General features: G+C 37.7%; 1 protein-coding gene across 2 annotated transcripts in view; it reads right to left on the reverse strand.

Moving 5' to 3' along the window:
- UBE3D (ubiquitin protein ligase E3D) overlaps window positions 1–24,143 on the reverse strand; it is a 77,931-nt gene that overhangs the window by 38,070 nt on the left and 15,718 nt on the right. For both annotated transcript variants that reach the window (XM_063389541.1, XM_063389540.1), the window contains exon 8: window positions 19,482–19,651. In XM_063389541.1, coding sequence (XP_063245611.1) covers window positions 19,482–19,651 — 170 coding nt within the window. The remainder of the gene's footprint in view (window positions 1–19,481; window positions 19,652–24,143) is intronic.

The following is a 24,143-nucleotide window of genomic DNA, read 5'->3' on the forward strand; positions in this document are numbered from 1 at the left end:
AGGCTACTTCTATAAATACACTAACTGAGGGTAGTCTACACATGTCAAAACTGGAAAATGCAAAAGCCCTTAGTGCTCTGCTCAGTGTTGCTGAGGCAATGTACTAGCTAGGTTTTATTAGTTACAATCTAGGTAAATGTGCTCTGCATTTAGGGCTCCAAATGCTGTGAAACTCTTGAAGGAGATGTTACCTGTAGCTTCAGTGCTTGATGAATCTAGCCTGTGCTGATGAATCCAATACAAAAGCTGACAGAAGCTCAGCCCTGAATCTCAAAGTTCAGTCAATGTTGTTAAAGCTGCCCTTTCCACAGCTTTGAGAGAAATGACAGATGACTTTACTGAACCAAAGGACAAACCTGCTAAATTAAATAACTATTTGTAAAAATGATCTAAAAACAATTCTTAATTATGGTTGATGATGTGTCTACATACTTAATGTACCAGGAGGCTAAGTTATTTATACTTTTATTTATCCTTTCAGTGATCTAAAAACAACATAAAAATCAGTGCCTGCTCATTAGCTACTAAACTCTTACCAAAATTTAAATAATATGGACTACTAAGAAGTGCAATACTTTCACAGTCTACAGTACATTCCTTTGGAAAAAAACCCTTGCTTTTAGAGCCACTGCTTCTGTCCTGAAACAACATCTGTGGTCATGTTCTACCATTCACTATTCATCCTCAGCAGGTGGGAGTGACAAGTGAGGGTTTTGAGCAAATTTTCTGTGCAATCTTTATTAGTTGCATGGTGTCCCAAACCATGCAAGTGTCCCTTGAAGGAAATGATCAAGAGAAGAGTAAAATATTTAGGGAAGTAAGAAGGCAGAGAGCATGCCTCTGTATTTTTTGCAATGGACTACAGTGGTCAACACAGAAGCTCCATCTTGAAGTTTTAAACACTTTCTTTTTCAGTGAATCACTATAGAGGCAAGATTTCATTTAACTGAATTTCTGTATTTTCACAGGGTCTTAAATACTATCACTTGCAAAGCATTTTCTATAAAATTACTGATATATAATCCTTACACTAAAGTGCATCATACACATAGCATATAATACATATACTTTAATGTAGTATATATAATTATATTAGTTATATATACAACAATCATTAATAAATGATACATATTTCTATAAATTACTTTAATAATTGCATATAGAAGGACATGCTCATTATTTACCGTCTTCTAGCTTTTTTTCTGGATAATGAATACTTCGATTGGAAAAAATACGCAATTCTGGAGTCTAATCAAAAAGAAGTTAGCCAGAAATCCACTCCAGAAACAATTCACTGGGTTTAAAATACCCTATCTTGCAAAATATGAGTCCTTCTTGAACTTTCAATGTGTCACCATTTGAAAAGGGCAAGTTATTTAATACTAATAAGAAAGCCTTATAATGAAAATTCAGATTTAACCTCACCACAGTAGCAGTGCCATAATATTTTTCAGACGGGCTGACATAAGAGGTATCAATTGGTCTTGTAATGTTTCAAAGCCTTTTAATTAAAATTATGCTATTTGCTCTGATGAATACTTTTATGATTTAAAATCCATACTCTATGTGCAGTTTTCTCATTTCTAGCTCCAATACATTGCCTAGATTAAATAACTCATGCTAAAAGGCACATTAAAAACCAGTGGATTAAATAATTTTGTTTGCATTAAACAACTACATATGAATCTCAACGACATTAATTTTATTAATGCATTTGAAATTATTTTAAAACTTTTTGACATGCTTTGATCATTGTAAGGTATTTACGGGAAGTCAGAAGTAAAGCTGCATATTTCAAACTGTAAAGCAAAGTCCAAACTATTTTTCTTTCGCTTCACACCAACCAACATTTTTAGTAAACTCAACTGCCCTATATTAATTTAAATGTAACTACCTTGGTTTTGCGATATTTATTAAGAAATGCTATTTGCAGAACAAAACATCTGAATTGTCCACAGAATTCAATTCTTTTTCTCTCAAAGGCTAAAGGCCAAAAGCAGAAAACCAAAAAACTGTGTTAGTATACAGTTCCAAGACAGATAAGGTTGTTTACAAGTAGATTATTCCTCTTAAAACTATCTCAACATAATGCATCTTTTTGCACGGCAATAAATCTTGACGTTTTAATCCTGTCCAGGAGTAGATTTGCCTTGGAGTATGTAATTTCAAATTAACGCCCAACATACTTCTCCAGACTAAAGATTTTTGGGTGTTCACCAACTGCTTTTCTACATTGCCTTCCCTCTTCCATCTGGCTGCTATGCAATTTCAAAAACATTAATTTTAAGCTGCAAACTTTTATCACTCATAAAATATTTTCATTCCACTGCAAAACAGCACCAACTGTACAGTCTCTGTTGAAGACAAAACAGAATTTCAGCTGCAAGAATCATTGAAATAAAGCTTAAACATCACAGAAGGATTAGCAGGTGTTCATCTATTCTGAAACCTGTAAGTTGAAGATTCATAGGATCTAAAATGAACGTATGAAAACCTAAATCAAGCAACAAAATCTAAAGCAGACGTTCAATGGGACACCTACATATGTGGGACCACAAACACTTGCAAATGTACTACATTTAAAATTCTCGACAGTACCCAAACTATGTACAAATGGTCTGTGAGTACAACTAAGACATTATCATCTTTATTTAGTTTCAGCACCAGATAAGCAGAAATATGCTCATTAAAGAATGAAGAGAAAAACTGATTTTAATTTTGTGGGAACTGGCCTTGGATATAAAATCCCAAACCAGAATATGGTCTACCAGCAAAACCATGGTACATAAAGTTATAGCAGCAGCAGATCTATCCATGGAGCCAAGCCATAGCAACAACTGTCTATGGCTAGGGGCATTCTTTCTTCATTCATCTACAAGATCAACAGCTTACTGCAAAAACTAAACCTGTAAAGGCAGAAAACTGCTGCGAATTTTCATAGTTACAGCGAAGTTCTTTCTAGAGTATCTAACTGAGGGATTCAAGCTCATGTAGAAAACAGCTCCTGCTGGGCTTGTGATGTCAAACATATCTAGACATAACAGGAAGAAAACATGGTAGACAGTGAATTCTGTCACTATATATATATTTTTTTAACTACTTTTTAAAAATTCCTATGCAATTTTTGCCTACCTGGGTGCAAGAGTAGAATCAACGTTAATTTAGTTTTCCTACAAAACCAAGAAAAGCACAGGAGTTTAGCTCTTGCTGAGCATTGCCTACAGTCTACTGTGACTGCTCTTCAACAGCCACACGATGCAGAATTGCTGGTGCAGCTCCAAAGTACAATGCAATTGCTGACTTCTCAGCAGCAAAGCAGTGTAGGCCCACTAAAAGGAGAAGCAAATTACTCTCATAAAAACTGCATGGCCAGTGCTTTAGAATAAGCTTCTTCACCTTCATGGTTGTGTTAAGGCTTTAAGCTGCATTTTTTTTCATGTCTTACTGCAACCCAGGTGGAAAGAATTAAAGTAACTTTTCTGAAAACTATAAAGATCAGATTCCTGCAGCCAGATCACTGCTGATAATTCACCAAAGTGGCAGATGGCAGTAGAAACAGTAGTACTATGACTCTACAATGCAGTTTTCTTGAATATGCCTATACAATTCAGAATGAAGGCATAGCTTTGAATTCTTCTTAAAATACTTTTCTTCACCTTAAGCACCTCTTTATTCCTTCCTGGATACATCTTGCTCTAAATTAGAACAGATGGCTCATAACTTCCCTGATGTATGACAATAACTGCAGACTACTGTGCTTGGGGTGGATGCAGAGGACACAGCAGTGTGCTAACCTATGCTAACAGCCTGACTGGTGCCATCTTACTTGCAGGGGCTATTAAATGTGAGCAGTAACACCATCAAACTAAAAAGCCTCTATTCCCAGCATGTATGAACCAAGTACTTGAATTCTCAGGTTACATCTCTTTTTTCTTCTTTTTTTTTTTTTTTTTTTAACCTTTCAACACGTTGGACATGCATATAAGGGTATATAAAGGCCACTTGCCCTGGCAAATGCATGTACGCCTCTTCTAATAATGCTCATTTCCTGAAGGGTACAAGTGCATTGCAGAGCTGTAGAAAAACAAAGTACTGTGTGATAGCTCCTTCAGGGCACCTGCTGACATCAATACAGTTACTCTTGTAAATGCAAAATAATTCCAGACAGCTCATCCTTAGAAGATTCATTCAATTTTAGGGAAGCCTGCTCGTCTGCTGAACCAGCTGCCTTCCTCAGCAGACTCTTCTTGCAACTGTCCTTATCACCCTACAGTTTTTCTCATCAGGGGCATTAGCAATGTATTCCTCTAGATGAACACTTGCTTTACAGATATTGTGGGACAAGTATAATCCAGAGGGTTTATCTCCAAGTTGTCCAAGCCAGCATTCCCTGTGTGCAGTTGAGCTCCCTATCTGAAGGCTGAGACAACAGGCTGTCTCTCAGCCCCTCCAGGCATCATGACACTAGGTAGAAGGACCAGAGAAAACTCAAAATATCTCTGGTGTCTCCTGGGCTACACTTTCACCAAAGTCTCACAGGAATGATATGACAGACTCTTTCCTCTCTCTTTCCCCTCTCAAGGCTGGAAACTCCAATCATAAAATAGGAGACTCAGGAGGAAGTAATAAATGTCTTTTCCAAAAATATTGGCATGTCTAAACTTTTGAATGCCCAGATGTTATTAATAACACCACTCTCCTGAAAGTGCCTTTACATCTCTCCATGGAACTATAATCTTTATTCAAACATCATCAAAATGAGATGTTTTATTAGTGAACATAGGAAACATGGCATCAGGTATCCTATCACAAATACAAGGGACCTTCACTCCACAGAAAGTCTCCCTTAGTACAAATGCTATGTCCAGTATCTGAGAATTGTTTTTCACCACATAAAATGTGAAAGGTTGATAAAGAGGCCCTCAAAAAATCCAAAATCATCATTCTAAACAGTGGCAAGGCAGATCAAATACAAGAATTAAATTTTTGGACTAGTTCAGTACAAAGATTCCAAAAACCTCAAGAGCAGTATGCCCAGACCCATTGAGGGTCAGATGCTTAAGAGAAGACCTATGTAATTTGAAATGCCCTTTAATTCACTTCAGTTCACCCAATCACTTCTCAAGTGAGCAAATTATTCTAAGAGCAATGGGATAAAAAATGAAGCTGGAGACTGTAAAGATAATTTAGCTTTCAAAGAGAAGTAGAAGTTCTCATAATGAAAACGGGGCAGTGAACCAAGCTGCAGTAGTTTTGCAAGGAATTTTATCAGTATATCTATTTCAAAATAAATCAGCACACAGTGTTCAAGATTTAAAAACCATGTACTTACTATTCTTGATCTCTTATAATAATTCTAAGCATCACAAATGCAATGTCAAGAATTATTTTGTTATTTAAGCTCCTAGTTTCATCTGTGATGGACTTGTTTTCCAGTTTCATTTGTTTGAAGCCCTCCTTCATTCACTGCAACATTACTCAGTCAGTCCAAAAATACCTGGTTTGCTTGCCCAAAAAAGCTACCAGATGATTTCCAGATTGATAACTCTGATTGAAATATCTACAGAGCAGCAGCAAGTATGTCATGTGTTCCCAACTGCAACACTCATTCTTAATAAAATCTCAAATCTCACAGATGCTGCAGAAAAAGCAAAAGGAGAACCCACGTTATCAAAACAATTGAAGAGATGGACAATAATGGTTTAGTATTTCATCAGATTTCAAGATTTACTAACTCTGCATCCTTAAAAGCAGAACTTTGTATCCAGACTAAACTATTCTACATTAAGCAAGATGAATTCAAGGACATTCCAAGAAAATGTTCCCATCACTTATTGAAACAAAACATCATTATCTGGGGAATAGGAGAGATTAAATATTCCTGTTGGATCTACGGAGTGTAAAAATACATGGAGATGCTGCTTAAAGACCAGCACCTGCAGCTTAATCATTAATCTAGAACACCTATGTGTCTGCATTCTGTCATCAAATACTCATTGTCACTGCTTGCAAAAACAGCAATACCATCCCCAGCCACATTTGGGCTTTCATTTCTTCTTCCGAAGAAGGTTTTTCAAGGGCAGCTCAGTTACCTGTATACTGCCCTGTATGGACTGTCAGAGAATCTAAATATTTTCACAGCAAACACTGAAAATTAAAATAGCAGAAATTTACCCAAAGAAAGGCTGAATGGAATAGTGTACATATTTATCAATCTATAACCCTTACAAAAAGAGAATGCCTAGCTTCTTGAGAGAGACAAAGAATGCACTTAAGTTTCTGGATAGACAGATTACTCAGGTTTACAAAAGGAGTGAAAATGTCTAAAGCAACTCTGGTGCTTTGAAAATGTGGAACTTAAAACTTTCTGCCACCTGCACTGTGGCCTCCTGTAAAATATCCTTCCTAAAAATATTAGGTTCAGTTTTTATAATTTAATTAAATGGCTTAATGTTACATCAGATTTTTCATTTCCAAGCCTGTGGAAACAGTTTAATTTCCTAAGTACTCAAAGAAAAAAAAGAGAGAGTTGAACAAAAAATATCTCATGAAATACATTAAATTTAATTTTCCTTCTAGAGTTTCCTAGGAGAAGGAAGTAGAGGGATCCTAAACTGAGGCCCCAACAGTGGCATACCTGAGTAAAAATTACCTCTTAGAGAAAGAACAGAGATTTGGGTGGTGAGGAGTGAGACTATGAAAGCAGATTAACTGTTCAGGAGAATTAGTCCTCCTGCTAGGGAATGAGGTCTATTTTCCATGTTCTGCTTTTTCTTCAGTATTGTAAGTAGGAATTTTCTAACAATGCTAAAGATTTCCACTGCTGGTTTCTAATTTAGTGAAACGGCCTTAAAATTCAAGAGCTGCTGCCACTCCAATATACATTTTATATTTGTTAACAGTAACTGTGGCTTTGCAGTAAAGGAATTCAGAGGGAAGATCCCTCATACCTTTCTCTATGATTTCAATTTTATGTTTATCAGATTCTCTTCATTTTTAAAGTGCTGTCTGAAGAGCAGCTTTGCTCTGCATGGCTAAACATAGGAAATTTTTTGTCTTCAATAAGGGCTTAGATATAGAATCCCAAATCTCGGTGGGCCTTGTTAAAGCAACATCATAATTTTTTACAGTTCCTTGTGCATTTGGAAAAACAAAATTGTTCTACATATCAGTCTGAGCTTATACTGACTAATGTGGCCTTAGGGAAGAGACTGTTGAAATTCATGCATCCAGTCATTAGAAATGGATTGATAGATGCAATTATGATAAATCAGCACAGGTTTATTAAGTAAGGCAGTTACAGGTGAAAAAAGGCAGACATTCAGAGCCCACATTTAAATGCTGTAAAGCTGGTGTAACCTGCTGTTTCTGTGCACTGTGAGCACACTGACAGGTATTTGCACCACTCAGTTTTGGTACTCAGTGACCTGATGGATAAGCAGAGGTGAGATAGATGATGAAGCTACTGGTCTCAGCAGTTAACCCTGCCTGGACACCTGAACTGCTCATCACTCATTTCTTAAACTGCCATGGTTCAATGTGCAGTGTCTTTAAGCAATCCAAAATTGGTAACAATTTACTTTCAACCATATGCTCTAAACTACAGCAGCTGAGGACTTGACTGTCAAGTGGCTCAGATGTCTGTGCTGCAAAAGCAAGGCAAACAGTTGGTGCAGTAATCTCACCTAAGACCATGACTGAAAAGATGGGTTGGCTTCTGCAGCACAGTCTTGAGTTTCCCATCTAGGCCGTGCAGGGAGAGTAGCAGGGAGGTGGCAGCAAACCTAGTTGGCAATGTGGTATCCTCTTGTTACTAATGGTCACACCAAAGTCCCCAGGAAAGGCTCTAACCACAAACTACGGGAATTAAGCACTACGTAGAAAATATAGTCCTAATATGAGTTCACTGCCACTGTCATATCAGCCAGCAGCCTCAACACTGTCACTGGTACAGAGGGATGGTGTCTTTGATACCCTGCCCTAACGGTACTGAAACAGGTGTGCATTCAGGGCTGTAGAATAGCCACAAATAGTAACACTGGTTTCGTCAGCATAACAAACCAGGCAAGCGGTGGAGAAATTATTTAACTAAAAAAAATCAAATTAAATCAAAGCTGAATGAACCAATGGTCTGTATGATGAGATGGTACTGCTGTTACCCTGCACATAAAGCTCCAAGTTCCCTAGCCACAGTATAAAACACTTGCCTGGGTATTCTCACAGACGTTATTCCTACCAGCTGTGCCACATGAAGATTTATACATGCTCCATAAACTTTAATTCCCTTTTTAAGTCCTATTATACCAAGCAGGGGGCCATTTCTGAAGTTGAAATGGATTTTCAGAACAATATAAAGACGAAAATGTTTTCTGGCCTCTGATTTTTAAACCTTTGGGTAAAATTAAATCTCTTCCACAGCACTGTTGATATTCCATATAGAAATATTCACAAATACCAGGCACTCCAGAACATTATGTCTGAATCCAAAGGGAGAAGTTATCCTGCTGTACAAAAAAAATGCTGTAATCACTGTTCACAAAAATCTCTCAGCTTGATGCTTTGAAGTTGTTTTTTTCCTGATGTACTGACTTCGTAAGAGAAGAAATTCAGTATTTCAAGATGCAATTACCCGCAGCAAAGCAAGGAACACCACAAATAATAGAAGTGGTTGATCTTAAATTTGCTGACAGCAAAATTTATTCTATTTATTCAATCTAAACCATTGCCAAACAAAAGCTTAATGACTAAAGTTAGAATTTCATATATGTCATATTTTTCCTTTCACACTGAAACCACAATTTTAATAGAAGAATTTATTTTTATCATCATTTTCCCTCTCCAGAAAAAATTATACCTCTTGCAAAAATTGTACAGAAGCTGACTCTATGCAGGTAGCACAAAATTGAAGTCTCAGATGTGGCTAGAAGTCAAATTTAACAAGCAATTAAATCCTAAATAAATAAAACCTGCAGTCAAGAGCACAGCTTCTTCTCCTAAAAATAAACTTCAAGTTAAGTCAAAATCCTAAACCAGTATAGATTTTTTTTACATATTCTACTACATCCCACAGCTCACATTGGAAACTCGCAGCAGACCGACTGCATATTTGGAAAGACTCAACTTTCCCTAGCCCCCTTTCCATGTCTTCTGCCAGTATGTGTCCTCATATGTCTGTCAGTTTTCCTCTGCACAGGGAAATACTCTTCCATAAATAACCCCTCCACCCTTCCCAAAACTGTCCCTAGTTTTAACACCTCCTCTCCTCAGAGCTATTTCCCCAGTTTTCCCTTTCAACTCTTCAGAAGCTTTCCCCCTTCTGCTGCAGCAGAGATTTAGGAGTGCCTGTTTAACCCTGGCTGACGCTGATGGAGCCCTTGGCAGCTCTCAGGCAGAGCTGTCCAGAGTCCTGCTGTCCGGCTGCAGACACAAGGCACAGCAGGAGGAACCACACAAGGCTCCACACCAACCTTGTGAGAGCACTGTGGGGGCTGCACCACACACACACCCCCCTTGACACGGTCAGATTGGTGAATGCAGATTGGTATGGCTCTTTAGTTTTATGAGCTTTCTTAAAATTTTATGGGTCAAGAAAAAGGAAAAGTTAGTCTCAGCTTAGAAGCACAAGATACAGGATAAGGGAGGCATGCAGCCTGGCAGCTGAGTTCTGGACAAGAGCAAGAGCAGAAGAAAAAAGGAACAGAAAGGGCATTAAGATGGAAGACTCAAATCTATGTTTAAACCAAATCAATGCTGATGCAGGAATTGATGTTACAGACAGACTAAAACAGATTTTTGATAAAAGGAAGTACAGTAGGCATGGAAAAACTGTGTTACAGACACCAGCTCTGTGAGAAGTCTTTGAGCAGATGATCTTGTTCAAACAGGAGATGCAACAGCTGAAAACAAGACAGCTATAAACCTTTTGTATATAAAGTTAATTAGAATAGACTTCAGATGTAGGAGAACACACCATAGGTAAAGAAATAAAACCACACTTGATAATTAACAAATGGTTGAAAATTCCAGTCCAATCACGACTGTGGTACCAGTGTGGCTCTCTACGCCAAGATGTTCTGAGACTGAAAGGATTTCTAGCTCAAAATATTTCAGGCGCACATGTGTGTGGGAAGGGGCAGGTCAGGCCTTGCTTTTCATGAGGCGATGCCCTGCCCCACATTGCCAGCCCTCCAGAGGCTGTCACTCCCTGGCACAGTGGAGGCAATGCTCCATACTTGCCTCTGGAGCCCCATTCTAGCCCCAGTGGCCAAATGATCAGAAGTCCCACCTCCGGGAGACAGGAAAGCCAAAGGATATCTGAGCCAGGACATGCAGTGAGCACATCTTGATCCTACATCTTAGAATTTCCATCAGCTGAATACCGCCAGAAGCAGGAGTGGTAACTATATTTGTTCTTTTCTGTACCTTTCTGTCTTTCTCTTTCTTCTTCTAATTCCTTCTCATAGTTTTGAGTAACTTAAAATTGGATGGGATTGGAGTTTGCTAAGTTAATGCTTTGAGAAGTTACTTTTATTTTGTTTGAATGCTGTTCTAAACTTCTGTCGAAGTTCTCTGATTTTCCAAAGCTGCAGTAAAATTTTTTGATTGTCTTGACCTCTTCAGATTATCTTGTCAGTATTCTTCCATCTAAGTGCATCTAAGTCAGTGTACATAGAAAACTGTAAGCCCTTTTAAGAGTCTTGTCAAGCAAGTTTTTGGGGCCTTACAGATGTCATTCCAAATTGCTTTCAGAGAGCAAAAGGGATGTGTTGAAGGTGACTTTGAAAGTCTTTTGGCAGGTGAGTGACAAAGGTGGAAAGCTAAACTAGATACTTAAAGCTAAAATACTCACTCCCCTGAAAGAACAGTTACTGGGCTGTTATTCTCATAGCCATACAGTGGGAAAATAGGCGTGGTCAATCCAACATCTCCCTTCTGAGTAGATCTAATTGTCCAGTCTTTTAGAAATTACTTGGCTGAAGCTCTAAAATTCTGCACAATTTTATTCCCTGCAACAACTATTCCCAGCTTTCCAGTCAGATCTCCTCCACATCTTCCTCTAACATTCATGCCCACATACGGTCAGGTGGATTGAGAACTGAATGAAGGACAGATCCCAGGAGGTCCTGATGAGTGGCACAGGGTCTAGTTGGAGGCCTGTCACTAGTGATGTCCCTCAAGGTTCAGTAGTGGGCCCAGTATTGTTTAACTTATTCCTCCATGACTCGGATGGAGGGGCAGAGGCCTCCTCAGCAAGTCTGATGATGACACAAAGCTGCAGGAGTGGCTGATACTCCAGAGGGCTCTGTAGCCCTTCAGAAAGACCTCAACAGAGTGGAGAGAGAGGCAGAGAGGAACTTTCTAAAATTCATCAAAGGCAAGTGCAGGGTCCTGTACCTGGGCAAGAGTAACCCCTGGCTCTACTACAGGCAGGGGATAGATTTGTTGAGTGACAGATCTGGGAGTCCTGGTGGACAACAAGCTGTCCATGGGCCAGCAGTGCCCTTGTGGCCAAGAAGGCCAAGGGTATCCTGGGGTGCATTACGAAGAGCATTGGCAGCAGGTCAATGAAGGTGATCCTGTCTCTCTACTCAGCTTTGGCGAGGCCACATCTGGAATCCAATTTTGGGCTTCTCAGTACAAGACAGACATGGAGTTCCTGGAGCAGGTCCAGTGGAGGACAACAAAGTTGACGAGGTGACTGGAGCACCTCTCTCATGAGGAAAGGCAGAGGGAGCTGGGCCTGTTCAGTCTGGAGAAGAGACATCTGAGAGGGGTCCTCATCACTGTCTATCAGTATCTAAAGAGAGGGTGTCAGAGGTTGGAGCCAGGCCATTCTCAGTGGTGCCAAGCAATAGGGCAAGAAACAATCCACAGAAACCAATGCACCGGAAGATCCACCTAAATATGAGGAAGAACTTTTTTACTGTGCAGGTGACTCAGTATTGGAACACATTGCTCAGAGAGATTGTGGAGTCTCCCTCACTGGAGACACCCTCGAGAACCATCTGGATTCAGTTCTGTGCCATATGCTCTAGGATGACCCTGCTTGAGCAGGGAAGTTGGACCAGATGGCTCCACAGTGGTGCCTTCCAACCTTACCCACTCTGTGATTCTGTGACAGGTATCGCTTATTATGCTTATTAATTATACAAGTAATTGAATTTATAGCTTAAGGCCAGTATTCAGAGGAGCCAGCACAAGAATTGCTTGTTCCGTTTTGATGCTACAGCACTCAAAACAGGCAACCAGCAGCAATATCCCATCATTGCTGCATATACGAAAATGGAAGTATCCTGACCAATTTTACAAATAAGCCTTTCTTCTTTAGTCTCAAGTCATACACTCCAAATTCGCTTTAACATTACCAATTTAAAAATATTTCAAGTAAAATTGGCAGCTTAAATCATTAAGTATTGTTAGTTTACGCAGTACGTCATGGAGAAATATAACAGAAACAACAAATGCTAATAATTTAAAACAGGCCAAGATCCTAAGATCCAATAAATAAATCAAGTTTTGAGGTTTAAGGAGTTCATGTCAGCCATCTGTCCAATAAGCTTTTATAGGATTTGCTTTTTCACTCTTGGCTCATTATTTGATTCCTGCCTGCTCAAATAGATCCCGTCATTTTAAAGGCATTACAGGAGTTGAGTACTTACAGCTCCCAAGTGAACGCAACAGTCTTTATAAGTCTGTGAGAAACAAACTGCAAGCATCCAAGTAGAAATCTGTTATGTTTGATGTATGATTACAGAACTATCCTCAATGGATCAGCACTATCGTATTCAGGCTACCTGGCTTTAAAAAAAGCAGTGTTACAAGGAAAGCAAAATGAGAGCTATACATATACATAGTAAGATTTGAGTAGATGTGATACTGATTTCCTTCCAGCAAGTAAGTCTAGCCCTTAACTGTAATCAGCAAGAACACTGCATGCTGCAGTTTAGGATCCCCATGTCCATTTAGCTAGTGAGCTTTCTGAATTGTGGTTTGCTAATCCCCACCCAAAATATAGCAGGACATCATTTCATGGAAGGTTAAAAGAGTACTACACATCAGTAGTGAATTTCTGGAACTAGTCACTTGATTGTGGAGGCAGACAGCACCAGAAAGCCAAAAAGTATTTATTCAAACAAATGATCAAAAGATGAATGAACAGACAGTAAAGGAAATAAAGCAGGGCTGTATCCTCGACATTCTTAATACAACTACAGAGAGGAGCACTACAAGAAAGTGCTCAAACACTACTCTGAAGAACATTTCTGGATGTTGGAGTGATGATGCAGATCTACATGCTGAAGTGCTCTGAACCAGCAAGGCATTTCTTACATTCCTATCATCCTACAAGTGTTGTTAACTACCTGGCAATGCAGTTGTTTTTCACAACACATTTTAAATTAGTTTCAGATAGTGTTGCTGCTTTTAATTTATAATTTTTCGCCACCCAACTTGACATTTCTCTTAGGATCGGTAAATCCTAAGATTCCTCAAAGAGCTGAACTACAGCAAGATGAGCCAAAGATACATGAAAACTACCAAAATTGTGTTTACCTGAATTGCAGTGTTTCACAAATAAATATGAAGAATATGGAAAAAAGGTAAAAGCTTGAATTTTTTTACCATATTACAGAATCACAAATCCTAATTCAAAAGCATATTTGTGATTATCGATCTTGAAGGAATATTTATCTATTTTTTCTTTAAAAAATTAGAACATAAGAAGTAGTTAAGCAACAGCCCTTACAGTCAATTTCATATTTTTACATTGCCAATTATTCTGTAGATAGCATTTAACGCTTTTAACGCAGAGAACAAAAGCAGTACCCTGTAAGACAAGTACTAATACAACAGCATCTTTCACAATATACAAGAAGAAAGGCAGGCTATCAGTCAGATTATCAACAAATGGATAAACGATTTGGGATGGAAAATCCCACTTTAAAAACCAGGCAGAATCCTTCCTGCTCTGACTTAAACATAAAATTTCAAAAGATGAACAACAAAAAAAGCAATCTAAGCAAAAAGCTCAGCTGGAATGATAAAATGAGCAAAATTTTTGAGCAAAAATATGCAAATGTATTTAGTAGACAAAAAGTTTATTCCAACAGTTTTCTCTAATTCAATTAGTACTTCTAAGACCATTTTAAATAGCAAAGATTAGATACCAAAAATACAACAGCTCCAAAGAGTGGAAAGATGTACCAGATCTGTGTTTAGGAGCAAGAACTAAGTTCCTAAGTAACTACTGTAAAAGTTGCTGCACATGACAGGTGTAGATTCAAGAAACAAGAAAGTTAGAGTATTTCTCCTGAAAGTTATACATAAAAGTTGCATATACTTTTTCTCAGAGGTGGGAAAGGATGTTACCAGCACTGAAGAGCAGTCTGCTGCCTAAGCATTCAAATTTCATGAGGTCACATGTCAATCAAACTCTGAGAAGTATTATTTTCCTTCCTGTCCCAAAACCCTGATTGGCATCAGACTGTATCTTTCAAAAATTTTTGCCTGACTGTTCAGTCATCTTTCCTAAGGCAACTCATCCCACCCATGGTGTCAGTTCTCTTAACTTGATACCATGAAATGATTCAAGAAGGGAACAGAAAAAAAAAAAATCTGAAACAAAACCAGATCCTTCATGTTCTATTTACAATCACATCCACTCTTTTAAGCATTCCAGACAAAGAAATCAGCTTACAGAGAGCACAAACCAGAGAAATACTGGTCACTCCTCAGTCAATCAATTATTGATCTGTGTGATCTCATGTGTTTTCTAGAGGCAAGAGTCACTGAAAAACTATGAAAATCTCAGACATTCAAAAAATCAGTGAACTAGGACACAGTTGGATGTTTTTATGAGAAGTGAATTACTCTAGAGTCATATACAGAATGAAAGCTGTTCTTGGGAGAAATAAACAACATTCTGGAATACATCAATAACAGCTTCATAAACAGCTAACTATATATGGACTGTAATAAAAGCACTAGGACTCAAACCCTCCAGGCTTTCAGCCACAAACTCTATTTTCCAGCTTATTCCTGTCCCTCTAAAGCTAATAAAATGAACAATTTCTGGAAGTAATTTTTCAACTCCCAAATTATAAGCAGCAAATTTTTACATAGGAAAAGGTTTCTGCAAAAGCTGTAAACCATTCAGAGAGACTCTAGATGCATATGAGATACAAAATGCTATCAACGACCTTTTGACAAAACTTTGCCTAGCACTCTACTCTAAAGGGAAAAGTGCAATTTTCCTCCCACAGTACCTTCACATATATTTTCTGAGATCAAGTTATGGTCAAATTGCCATGTAACCGCATTTTCAATTTTCTTCATACATTTTTACAACACTCTCACTTCAGGAGTATTTACTATTATCACTCCCAGCAGCTAAGGCTGTTTGCATAAGGTGTTATTTGCCAGGAACCTGCTACTTGAAAGGAAGACCTCTTCTGTCTGCACAGCAGATTTGCAGGAGGAGCAAAGTAGCCTTGTGGAGAGAAAAGTGGAAGGAATCAACATAATCACAAGCACATGATCCATAAAGGATGTAGCAGAAAATGCATGAGGTATCCTTCTCAAATGGAACTCAAACACATTTATAAGATACTTTTTCATACTTTTTTCATGCATTTTCATAATTTGCTGTAGAAGAATTGTTATTAAGCTCCCCCAAGGGCTAAAAGCCTAACTGCAGACAGACTCACCCAGAACTTCTCATTATCACACGTAACACACACCCAAGTGTTTCTAGCCCTGTTTCACTGCTGAAGGAGTAAGATAAAAATCATTACAACTCTTAAAGACTACTCTCAGGAAGATCAGAGAAACACATTTCTAAGGAAAAATGACAAGAACTACTATAAATAGCATGTCTGGATATACTTAACTCTATTTTAACTTCACAATGCTTTAAAAGTTACTGAATGTCCTCAAGCAAAGCTGCCTAACATACAGAGAATACCCAGAGCACAACTATTAAGAATTCCTTGCCAAAATAAAGGTATATGGAGAGAGGGTCCACATGACATGTTCACAGTTGGTTCCTATCCCAAATGTCAGTCGCTCTCCCACAGACTGGAAGAAGAGAGAGGCTTCTTCCTTCCACAGACAACATGGAGCTGGAAAGGGCCATCAACAGGACACATGTTGGGAACAAAAATGGCCATGACCAAGAAAGAAAAAAAATTGTGAACAAAATTAGTATGTCATTTGATAAAGGACACCTGCACAAAAACAAAGAGGAAGGCTGCTTATTAGACTGCAATCTACCTGGAAAGGAGCTGATGGTCAACACAGATCAACAAATTTGACATGAAATTAGCGTACTGTTGATGCCACACAAGGGGTAATTACCTTCACAGCAATGCTCACCTTAACTCAGACCACAGCTTTGTCAGAAAAGGCTTCAGGATCAGCCATTCCTGAACAGCAATCACTCCAAATGGGTAATTACCACTCAACAGCCAGTAATGAACCATGGACATTTATCCTATTTGAATGTTTGTTTCCTTTGCATTATTAACATTTAAAGCAACACTGAATGTAAGGTACAGTGCTAGATATGCCAGTGATTTACTGAAGGAAAGGGAGTTCTGTTGCTCACTGAAGCAGTGTTGTTCACAGGACATAATTCCTAGTTTAAGGGGAAAAAACACTTCTGTATCTGAGGAAGAGAAATAAGCATTAAGTTAATTACAAAGAATTGCAAAACTGAGCTCTGAATAAAGGAGGGATAAAATGAGTTTTCAAGTGAGACAATAAATTTCTTCTGACACAGCAAAAACTTGAAATGAAGATCACATTCAAAAGCTACTGCATTCCCCTCAAGAAAAATATTCAAGTGCATCCCCAGGAAAGGGTGCCTGAATGTGAATTATTAGGCAATATCAGTCAGACTCTCTTTAGCAGCACCATTTGCTAAGGGAGAATTTCACAAAGCCCAAGACTTCAACTGCTACAGTGGAACCATATTTTTATCTAATAAGTAGATTTACGCTTGTGTACAGAGACTAAGTACAGACTTTGTTTCATTTCTTCACCCATGATTCACAAGTATGTCATTACATTATTATATTTAGATATTAAAAACAATACTTTTACTTCTAGTTAACTTTAATCTGTTTTAACTTATGGTCCAGCTAACCAGCAACGACTCTGCAGCATCCACAAGTAAGAAAGGTGCTTCTCCTCCCATCACACAGATCAGATCCTGGCCCTGCCAGAACTGGACAGAACCCGCGTGTACCCAGGGACTCACAGCAACTGAAGAGGCCCTGTGACAGAAAACAGGATGCCAGAGTGCACACCTATCCCTTGCAGCTCCTGCAGTCTACCGGGGTTTAGGTCACATGCAGACTTGCTGTGTATCCCTTTCTGCTCTGGAGGTGTCCTTGGTTATTCCCCTTTTATAGCAAGCTGGCTATGGGCTCTGAAACCTTTCCATTATTCCAAAGGCAGGTGTATGTGCAGAAGCAAGCACGGTAAGAGTTGTAATTTTTATCGGAATGTGGGTATCTGAAAGTTTTGGAACTTGCACTGATCAAGAAATCAGACACTTTGTTCAGAATTCTTGAAATAAGATTTGAGTTCTAAATGCAAACACATCACATCATACTTTTTTTTGTATTTTTGCTTTTGCTGTGTTTACATTCCTGTTCAATATAGAAAGACTTCAGTCTGATTTTACAGATTCAGGTGGTACTTGAGGCCAGCTCAAGGACAGACTGAGTTAGTGGAAACAGACTGGAGTGCTAATGTCCTTTTTACTGCTCTTTCCTAGAAATATAAAAATGGAAAAAGCTATACTAAACCAACAGTCTGGTTTCTGAAGCTCAAAAAGAATTCTCCATTCTTTCTCTTCCATTATTTCACTTGTCCAGGAACTGGATAGAGAAAATACCAATTATTGTCAGAGAAGAATTAAAACCTCAGTTGTTCCTTATGCTCACTGCAAAATCCCTATGATAAATAAAAAGTAGTGGAGTGGGAAAAAAAAGTTGAAAAAAAGTGATTTCTAACAAGTCTGTCCGTGGAAATAGAAAGAAATGAATATAATCTCACACTAAAATACTGCTGCTGAGAACTCCATTCAAGAAAACCATTTCTGAATGCTAGGAAAGTGACTAAGTAGATGACTTTTATCTCAATAACATGTCAGAGTAGATGAACGTGTGTTAAGATAATTAAGTTTCCTCAGTGAAAAAGAAATGAAACTTGAAAAGCAAAACTGTAAGTTATAGTTCTATAAGACTCAAAAGTAGTAAATGAAATACCTTTCATTTTAGACAAATTCTTGCAAAACATCTCTCATTCTCAGAATAAGCAGTTTAAATGATAATACTTTAGCATGCATTTTGGAACCCTAAATAACATTTAGATCATAAAGGTTTTCCAAACCTATCTTCTGAAGCTATTACATCAATAAAGATTTTTTTCTTACATGACTAACATTAACAATGTAGAATGACCTTCTCTCTAAATATTAAAATTTTGCACTCTCTTCATTTGTCAGAGTTTGTTTCTGCTACTCAATATTGCATCTGCTTGAAATATGAAAAGAATACACTTGGCAACAACCAGGATAAACACACTATAATGAATCACACATTTCTGTAAGGTGTATGTTTCTCCTACAAAATATTAAGTTCATATACACGTTTGCTTGTCCATGTGAGAAAACATTTCTGTTGTACTTTCACGAGGTCTTGGGCTACAAATTATTTGTGTATTGACTAAGTCTGGAGTGAATGTCTTCATGCATACTTATTTAAATCTTCCACCTAGTTTCCAAAGTTTAAAGAAAAAACAACAACAAACAACAACAATTTAAGTGTGACTTACACAAAATCGATGCTTTCTTTTCTACCACTGCACAAAGAAAGCAATAAATTATGTTTAAATCATACTTCCTCACCTGCAAACATTGGAGTCACTGCTTAATCAACATGTTCTTATGTCTGCTCTCCAACAGATAAAGGCTTTAACATGTTAGGTAGTGTATGCTTTTCCTAATGTTGAACTCAAAGCTTCATGAAATCAAATGTTTCCTTCATGAGGGCTCCAGTACACTCAGACATATCAAAGAAAAATGTTTTTATGACACTGTACTAAACTACCTTCCTCACTTCTTCTCTTTTCCCTTCTCTCAAGAGCTTCTTTTTGAAATAATGTCATCAATGGGCTGAAAGCAAATTAAAATTAAACACTAATACCTAAGTAACTGACATGTGCCCTTAGAAACAACAAAATTCTTTGGTCTATACTTTAATATTACAATACAATCTAACAACCAGATTCTCTCTGGCTGTAACAGAAACCAAATACTACTCCTGTGGCATTTTGCTTAAAAAAATCTTTTAAGAAATATGCAAAATCAAAGAGGTTTATATCTAAGATTAACAGACTGTCCAAAGAACATGAAAGAAATACTAATGCAATGCACATGAATACCAGGATCTGAGTTCAGAAAAGGTTGTACTTACTCCTTATTTCTGCATTGAATGCATGGCTGGTAAAGGACTTTGACAGCATTCCAAGTTCCCACAGGTCCAGAGCTAGGTGTGAGGATATCTCCAAACAGTGTAAAATCATTGTGGGAGGAGGAACTTCCTAAAGACTCTACCAGTAACGTGTCAGAATTTAAAAGCCATATCTATAAATGAAAAATAATTTAGTTTACTGTAGTTTACATATACTTCAGTTTGTTCAGTTTACTCTGACCCTAAATCAGCTTATACTAAAGCCACATCCTTACAAAGTTTCTAATGAAGTATTAACAGACATAAATTGATATTTTATTAGTCAGCACAGTCTTCACAGCTTCTAGAGGAGAAAAAAAGGATAATACAATACTGATTTATCAGTCACTCTTAAGATCATTACTCTGAAGCTGCTTCTTTTTGTGTCTGTAGCACATTGCCTTTAGTAGGAACAAAAGAAATAGTTCCAAGTCATCTCTTTCAGTACCATTAGGCGTTAAACACACATACAGTGTTGAGCAACTGAGGGCTGAAGACAGGGAACTGAAAGACTGTCCACTGAATTGCCGAAAATTGAGGATTTTTAGAAGCAGCATGGTAGTTATGACTCTATGGAGCTAATACATGCAAGGAAAAAGAGAACAATTAACATGATCTAAAAGGTATGTTGGAATTTACAAACACCTGCAGCAGACCCTCACTTGGAAAATAAATACCAAATTTCATAATGGGATCCTGGACAGGAGTAAGGACTTTCTGATATTAAATACTGAAAACACCAGCAAAAAACTATCAACTAACCAATATAAAGTGTCAAATCTTCAGCACTATTTGCTCACAGCAATTTGAGAGATATTCATTGGGGAGAGTTTTGAGAAATACAAACTTTTTTGCAACCCATTACGGATTATTATTTAATCTTTGTGTGATTTGGTATCAGTGTTCTGACTTGGATCCAGGGCTTTCTTGCTAAACACCATACAAATAAGTCAGGCTTTTCCTTAATTCACAGCCTGCAGTAGTGAAGTGATCCAAGTTAACAATGGAAATCAATTTTTACAAATCTGGCTCCTGTATGAAATGTTTATATATGAAATATTTATCATAGGAAATGGGATTTATACAGTGTTGCTCACTAGAGAGCAATCTTCTGCTTCTCATGATCTAATCAGCTTCAAGTAAAACAAGTTACATGATGTTAGGTAGCAGACACATGATATCCCCTGTGGAGGGAGACAGCAGTCATTAACAGGACACACAGTATATGTTATAATTTAATGTGACAGTCACATTTATCAGAGCCCAAGGCTCAGAACATTACAGTGGAAGCTTCATAAAGAAGGAATGAGATATACTGATAAAGATATCTTGGGAGGGGATAGGAGGAGGAGAATCATTTCAGCATATGCACATGAATGATGACAAGCAACCGCACTTGGCTCTGCAAGTGGTTGTTCATCAGTTTTGCTCTGGTAACTCACTGTACACATTTATAGCCTAAACTGCAAAATATACCTCATTAGCTAGGACCATTACACAAGGTGCTTAAAGCCAAGTGCGGAAGAAATGTTGGAAGAAAATGGTACAGAAACACAGGCCACTGCCAACACAAACTGAACAGTTTTTTCCTTTTGAAATTTCTAATAATTCCGTGTGGAAGGAGCTTCCTGGGATGCTTTTCAGAAGCGGAATAGCCTTCAAACTAGACAAGGAAATAACGTAGCAATAACTGTCTGCTCCTTTCAAAATCTTTCTGCAGAGAAAGCAATCAAAGCATTTCATTTGCAACAGAGTCCATTTGAAAAGCACTTCTTTCTACACAAGTGCTACATGTGGCCATCTTACAGTCATGTTCTAGAACTTGTAGGAATATCTTTGTCTCAAGAGCAACACAACAGATCTGTATTAATAATCTAGAACACAATACTGAGAAAGCAAATTAATCTCTAGGGGTGGAAAGATTCCTGGCCATGACAAAAATCAACTTCTGAACAATAGTTACTTCTTTAGGCACTATTTTCATTCTTTTCTTCATGTATGAATTTTTTTTTGATCTTGTTTTCGATCTGAGTGAACAATTGCTCACACAGACTTGGTGGGTTGACTAAGAATTTTATACATGTATTTCTGGCTAACACAGTTTCATGTTTTGAGCTTTCAACTATGTTACTCACAATGTGCAATCTTTCCTTTCTTTCTACATCTTTGAACAGCAGAGCTTGCGCTACCAAATTCCTTCCACAGTAACTCCAGTGAGAAAAGAACCTTTACAGAAAAATATCTACATAAAGTGCAGAATTCATTCACAATGCCTTTGATGACCTTTTCTGAAATGACAGAATTAGAAAAAAAGTATTTGAGGGGTTGTTGGTTTTCTTTTCATTGTTTTCTTTTGGTTTCAAATCATTTTGTCAAGAGACTTAAAAGATGTTCTTTGGAGAAAAGCTGCAACAAATCTACCCCAGTTATACTTCATGGGATTTGAACCAAACAGCTCAAATACCACAATTTAGATTCTGTGATCAGTTTCCCTATGTTTCTTTTTACAGTGAGGCTGAGTCTCCAGCATCAATTTGTGGACAATTAGGCATCAATTTGAATTTAACATGGGTAACAAAAAAACTCAAATGTTTTGTTTTTCCTTGCTAGTTCTTTCATAGTTATTGCAGACATTACCATTACTTTCATCATCACAGAGGTCACTAATGCAAACATCTCTCATTACAGCTATTTTGTTCTCACACTCAGAGTGTTCAGGTAAAGATGTGGTTTGCACTTATTTCCCAAAGAACAAAGCTCTCTAAGAGAGCTGGGTAGCTAAGTCTCAGCAAGGTTCTCATTATCTCACTTCTTGACCACTGCAATGTCCATCCCATCTCCAATCTTAGCAAATGCAAATCAGTTCTGCTCATGCCCTTCAAGACAGGGACAATAATCAGACTGACAGGTCTCCCCCATTTTGTTACATATTAATTTGCTTGGGTTGTCTTTCCACTCCCTCTCCATTCACTCCTGAAATACAAGCTGCCTTACTTGCAAAACACTTTACAGTCTAATCCCACTCCAAAGAACATCTTTCCTTCAATACTGAAAGACTGGAGATAGTGTTCATAGAGTCCAAACCACTGTACACTTTTTGATTTGATGTAATCTTTCTGGGTCTTATGAGGTTGATCCCATCCATGAGATGAATTCCCTGTATCTATCCAGAAAACTACTTATTTACTGCTTTCAAAGCTCCATGTTTTACAGTACAGAAAAAACCCAGGTATCTATTGAGATGCTGCTATGCTGACCAATAATGTACCATTTTGCTTGTGCCCTCCTATCTCACTACCTGTTTGTTGTCCTCCTCTTATTTTTAGCTTCTAAGTCATGCAACTATAAGGCAGGGACCCCTTCAACACTGGAGCAAAGAGAGGAGGCAAGTGATTCATGAATGTGAAGAGGGCAGAGATACAGTCAGGACAAATAATGATTTGAAACCAAAAGAAAACAGTGAAGACCAACTAACCCCACAAATACTTTTTTTCTGATTCTGTCATTTCAGACAAGGTCATCAAAGGCATTGTGAATGAATTCTACACTTTATGTAGATATTCTTCTGTAAATGTGCTTTTCTTACTGGAGTTAATGGGGAAGGAATTTGGTAGTGCAAGCTCTGCTGTACAAAGATGTAGAAAGAAAGGAAAGATTGCACATTGTGAGTAACAATTTTGAAATATAGTTGAAAGCTCAAAACATGAAACTGTTAGCCAGAAATACATGTATAAAATTCTTAGTCAACCCACCAAGTCTGTGTGAGCAATTGTTCACTCAGATCAAAAACAGATCAAAATGTACCACTTTTTTTTCCCCTGAAACAAAGAAACTTTTTTTATTGACATCCTTTAAAAATAAAGTTTTAAAAATCAACACAAGTAGCATATAGCTTAAACAACAGAATATTTGCAACTTAAAAAATGGAAACTCATATTATGATATGTGCAATTGGTAACGTTAAGTGATACATACAGAGGAAATGAGGAAAATAAGTATTCATATTATTTGTGGTTTAGAAAAAAGAAAAAAGACTTGTAAGAAACCTTAATTATCACATACACAGTCTAAGCTGTGTATATTCACCCAGGTAGAATCTCTGGCTCATTATCAAAACAAACAAGTGAGACAACAACCTGATTTATGATGCATCAGTGATGAGACGACTTGTGTAACTTGGCTGTGTGCTCACAGACTCAGGCACCCACATTTTACTGCTTAGCTGTCGACAATCATTAATATAAATAGAGCTTACATTATACTGGTGTCCACAAGGCCTCTGACTCCTAAGACTTAAGCCATGACTACAAAACAGCTCTTGATGTGTATACTATAGCCAGAACCCCACCCTGGACAGGAATAAGGACTTTCTGATGCTAAATACTAAAAACTTCAGCAAAAAAACTAACAACTAACCAATAAAAAGGAAGAGATGCCAATCAGAAGCCAGTCCCTATCAATTCAGCCTGCTCCTCTAATCAATACATTGGCAAATATGCAGCTCAGAGCTAAGAGTAATGGCAATCTACTAAATAAAGTGGTTTTTCTATTAAAAAAATAACCAGTCTGCTGTATCTAAGCTACTGGACTTCAGCACCAGAATTTTACGTAACTTGGGAATGGATA

Source organism: Prinia subflava, chromosome 2 (assembly GCF_021018805.1).
Source record: "Prinia subflava isolate CZ2003 ecotype Zambia chromosome 2, Cam_Psub_1.2, whole genome shotgun sequence".
NCBI classification, from domain to species: Eukaryota; Metazoa; Chordata; class Aves; order Passeriformes; family Cisticolidae; genus Prinia; species Prinia subflava.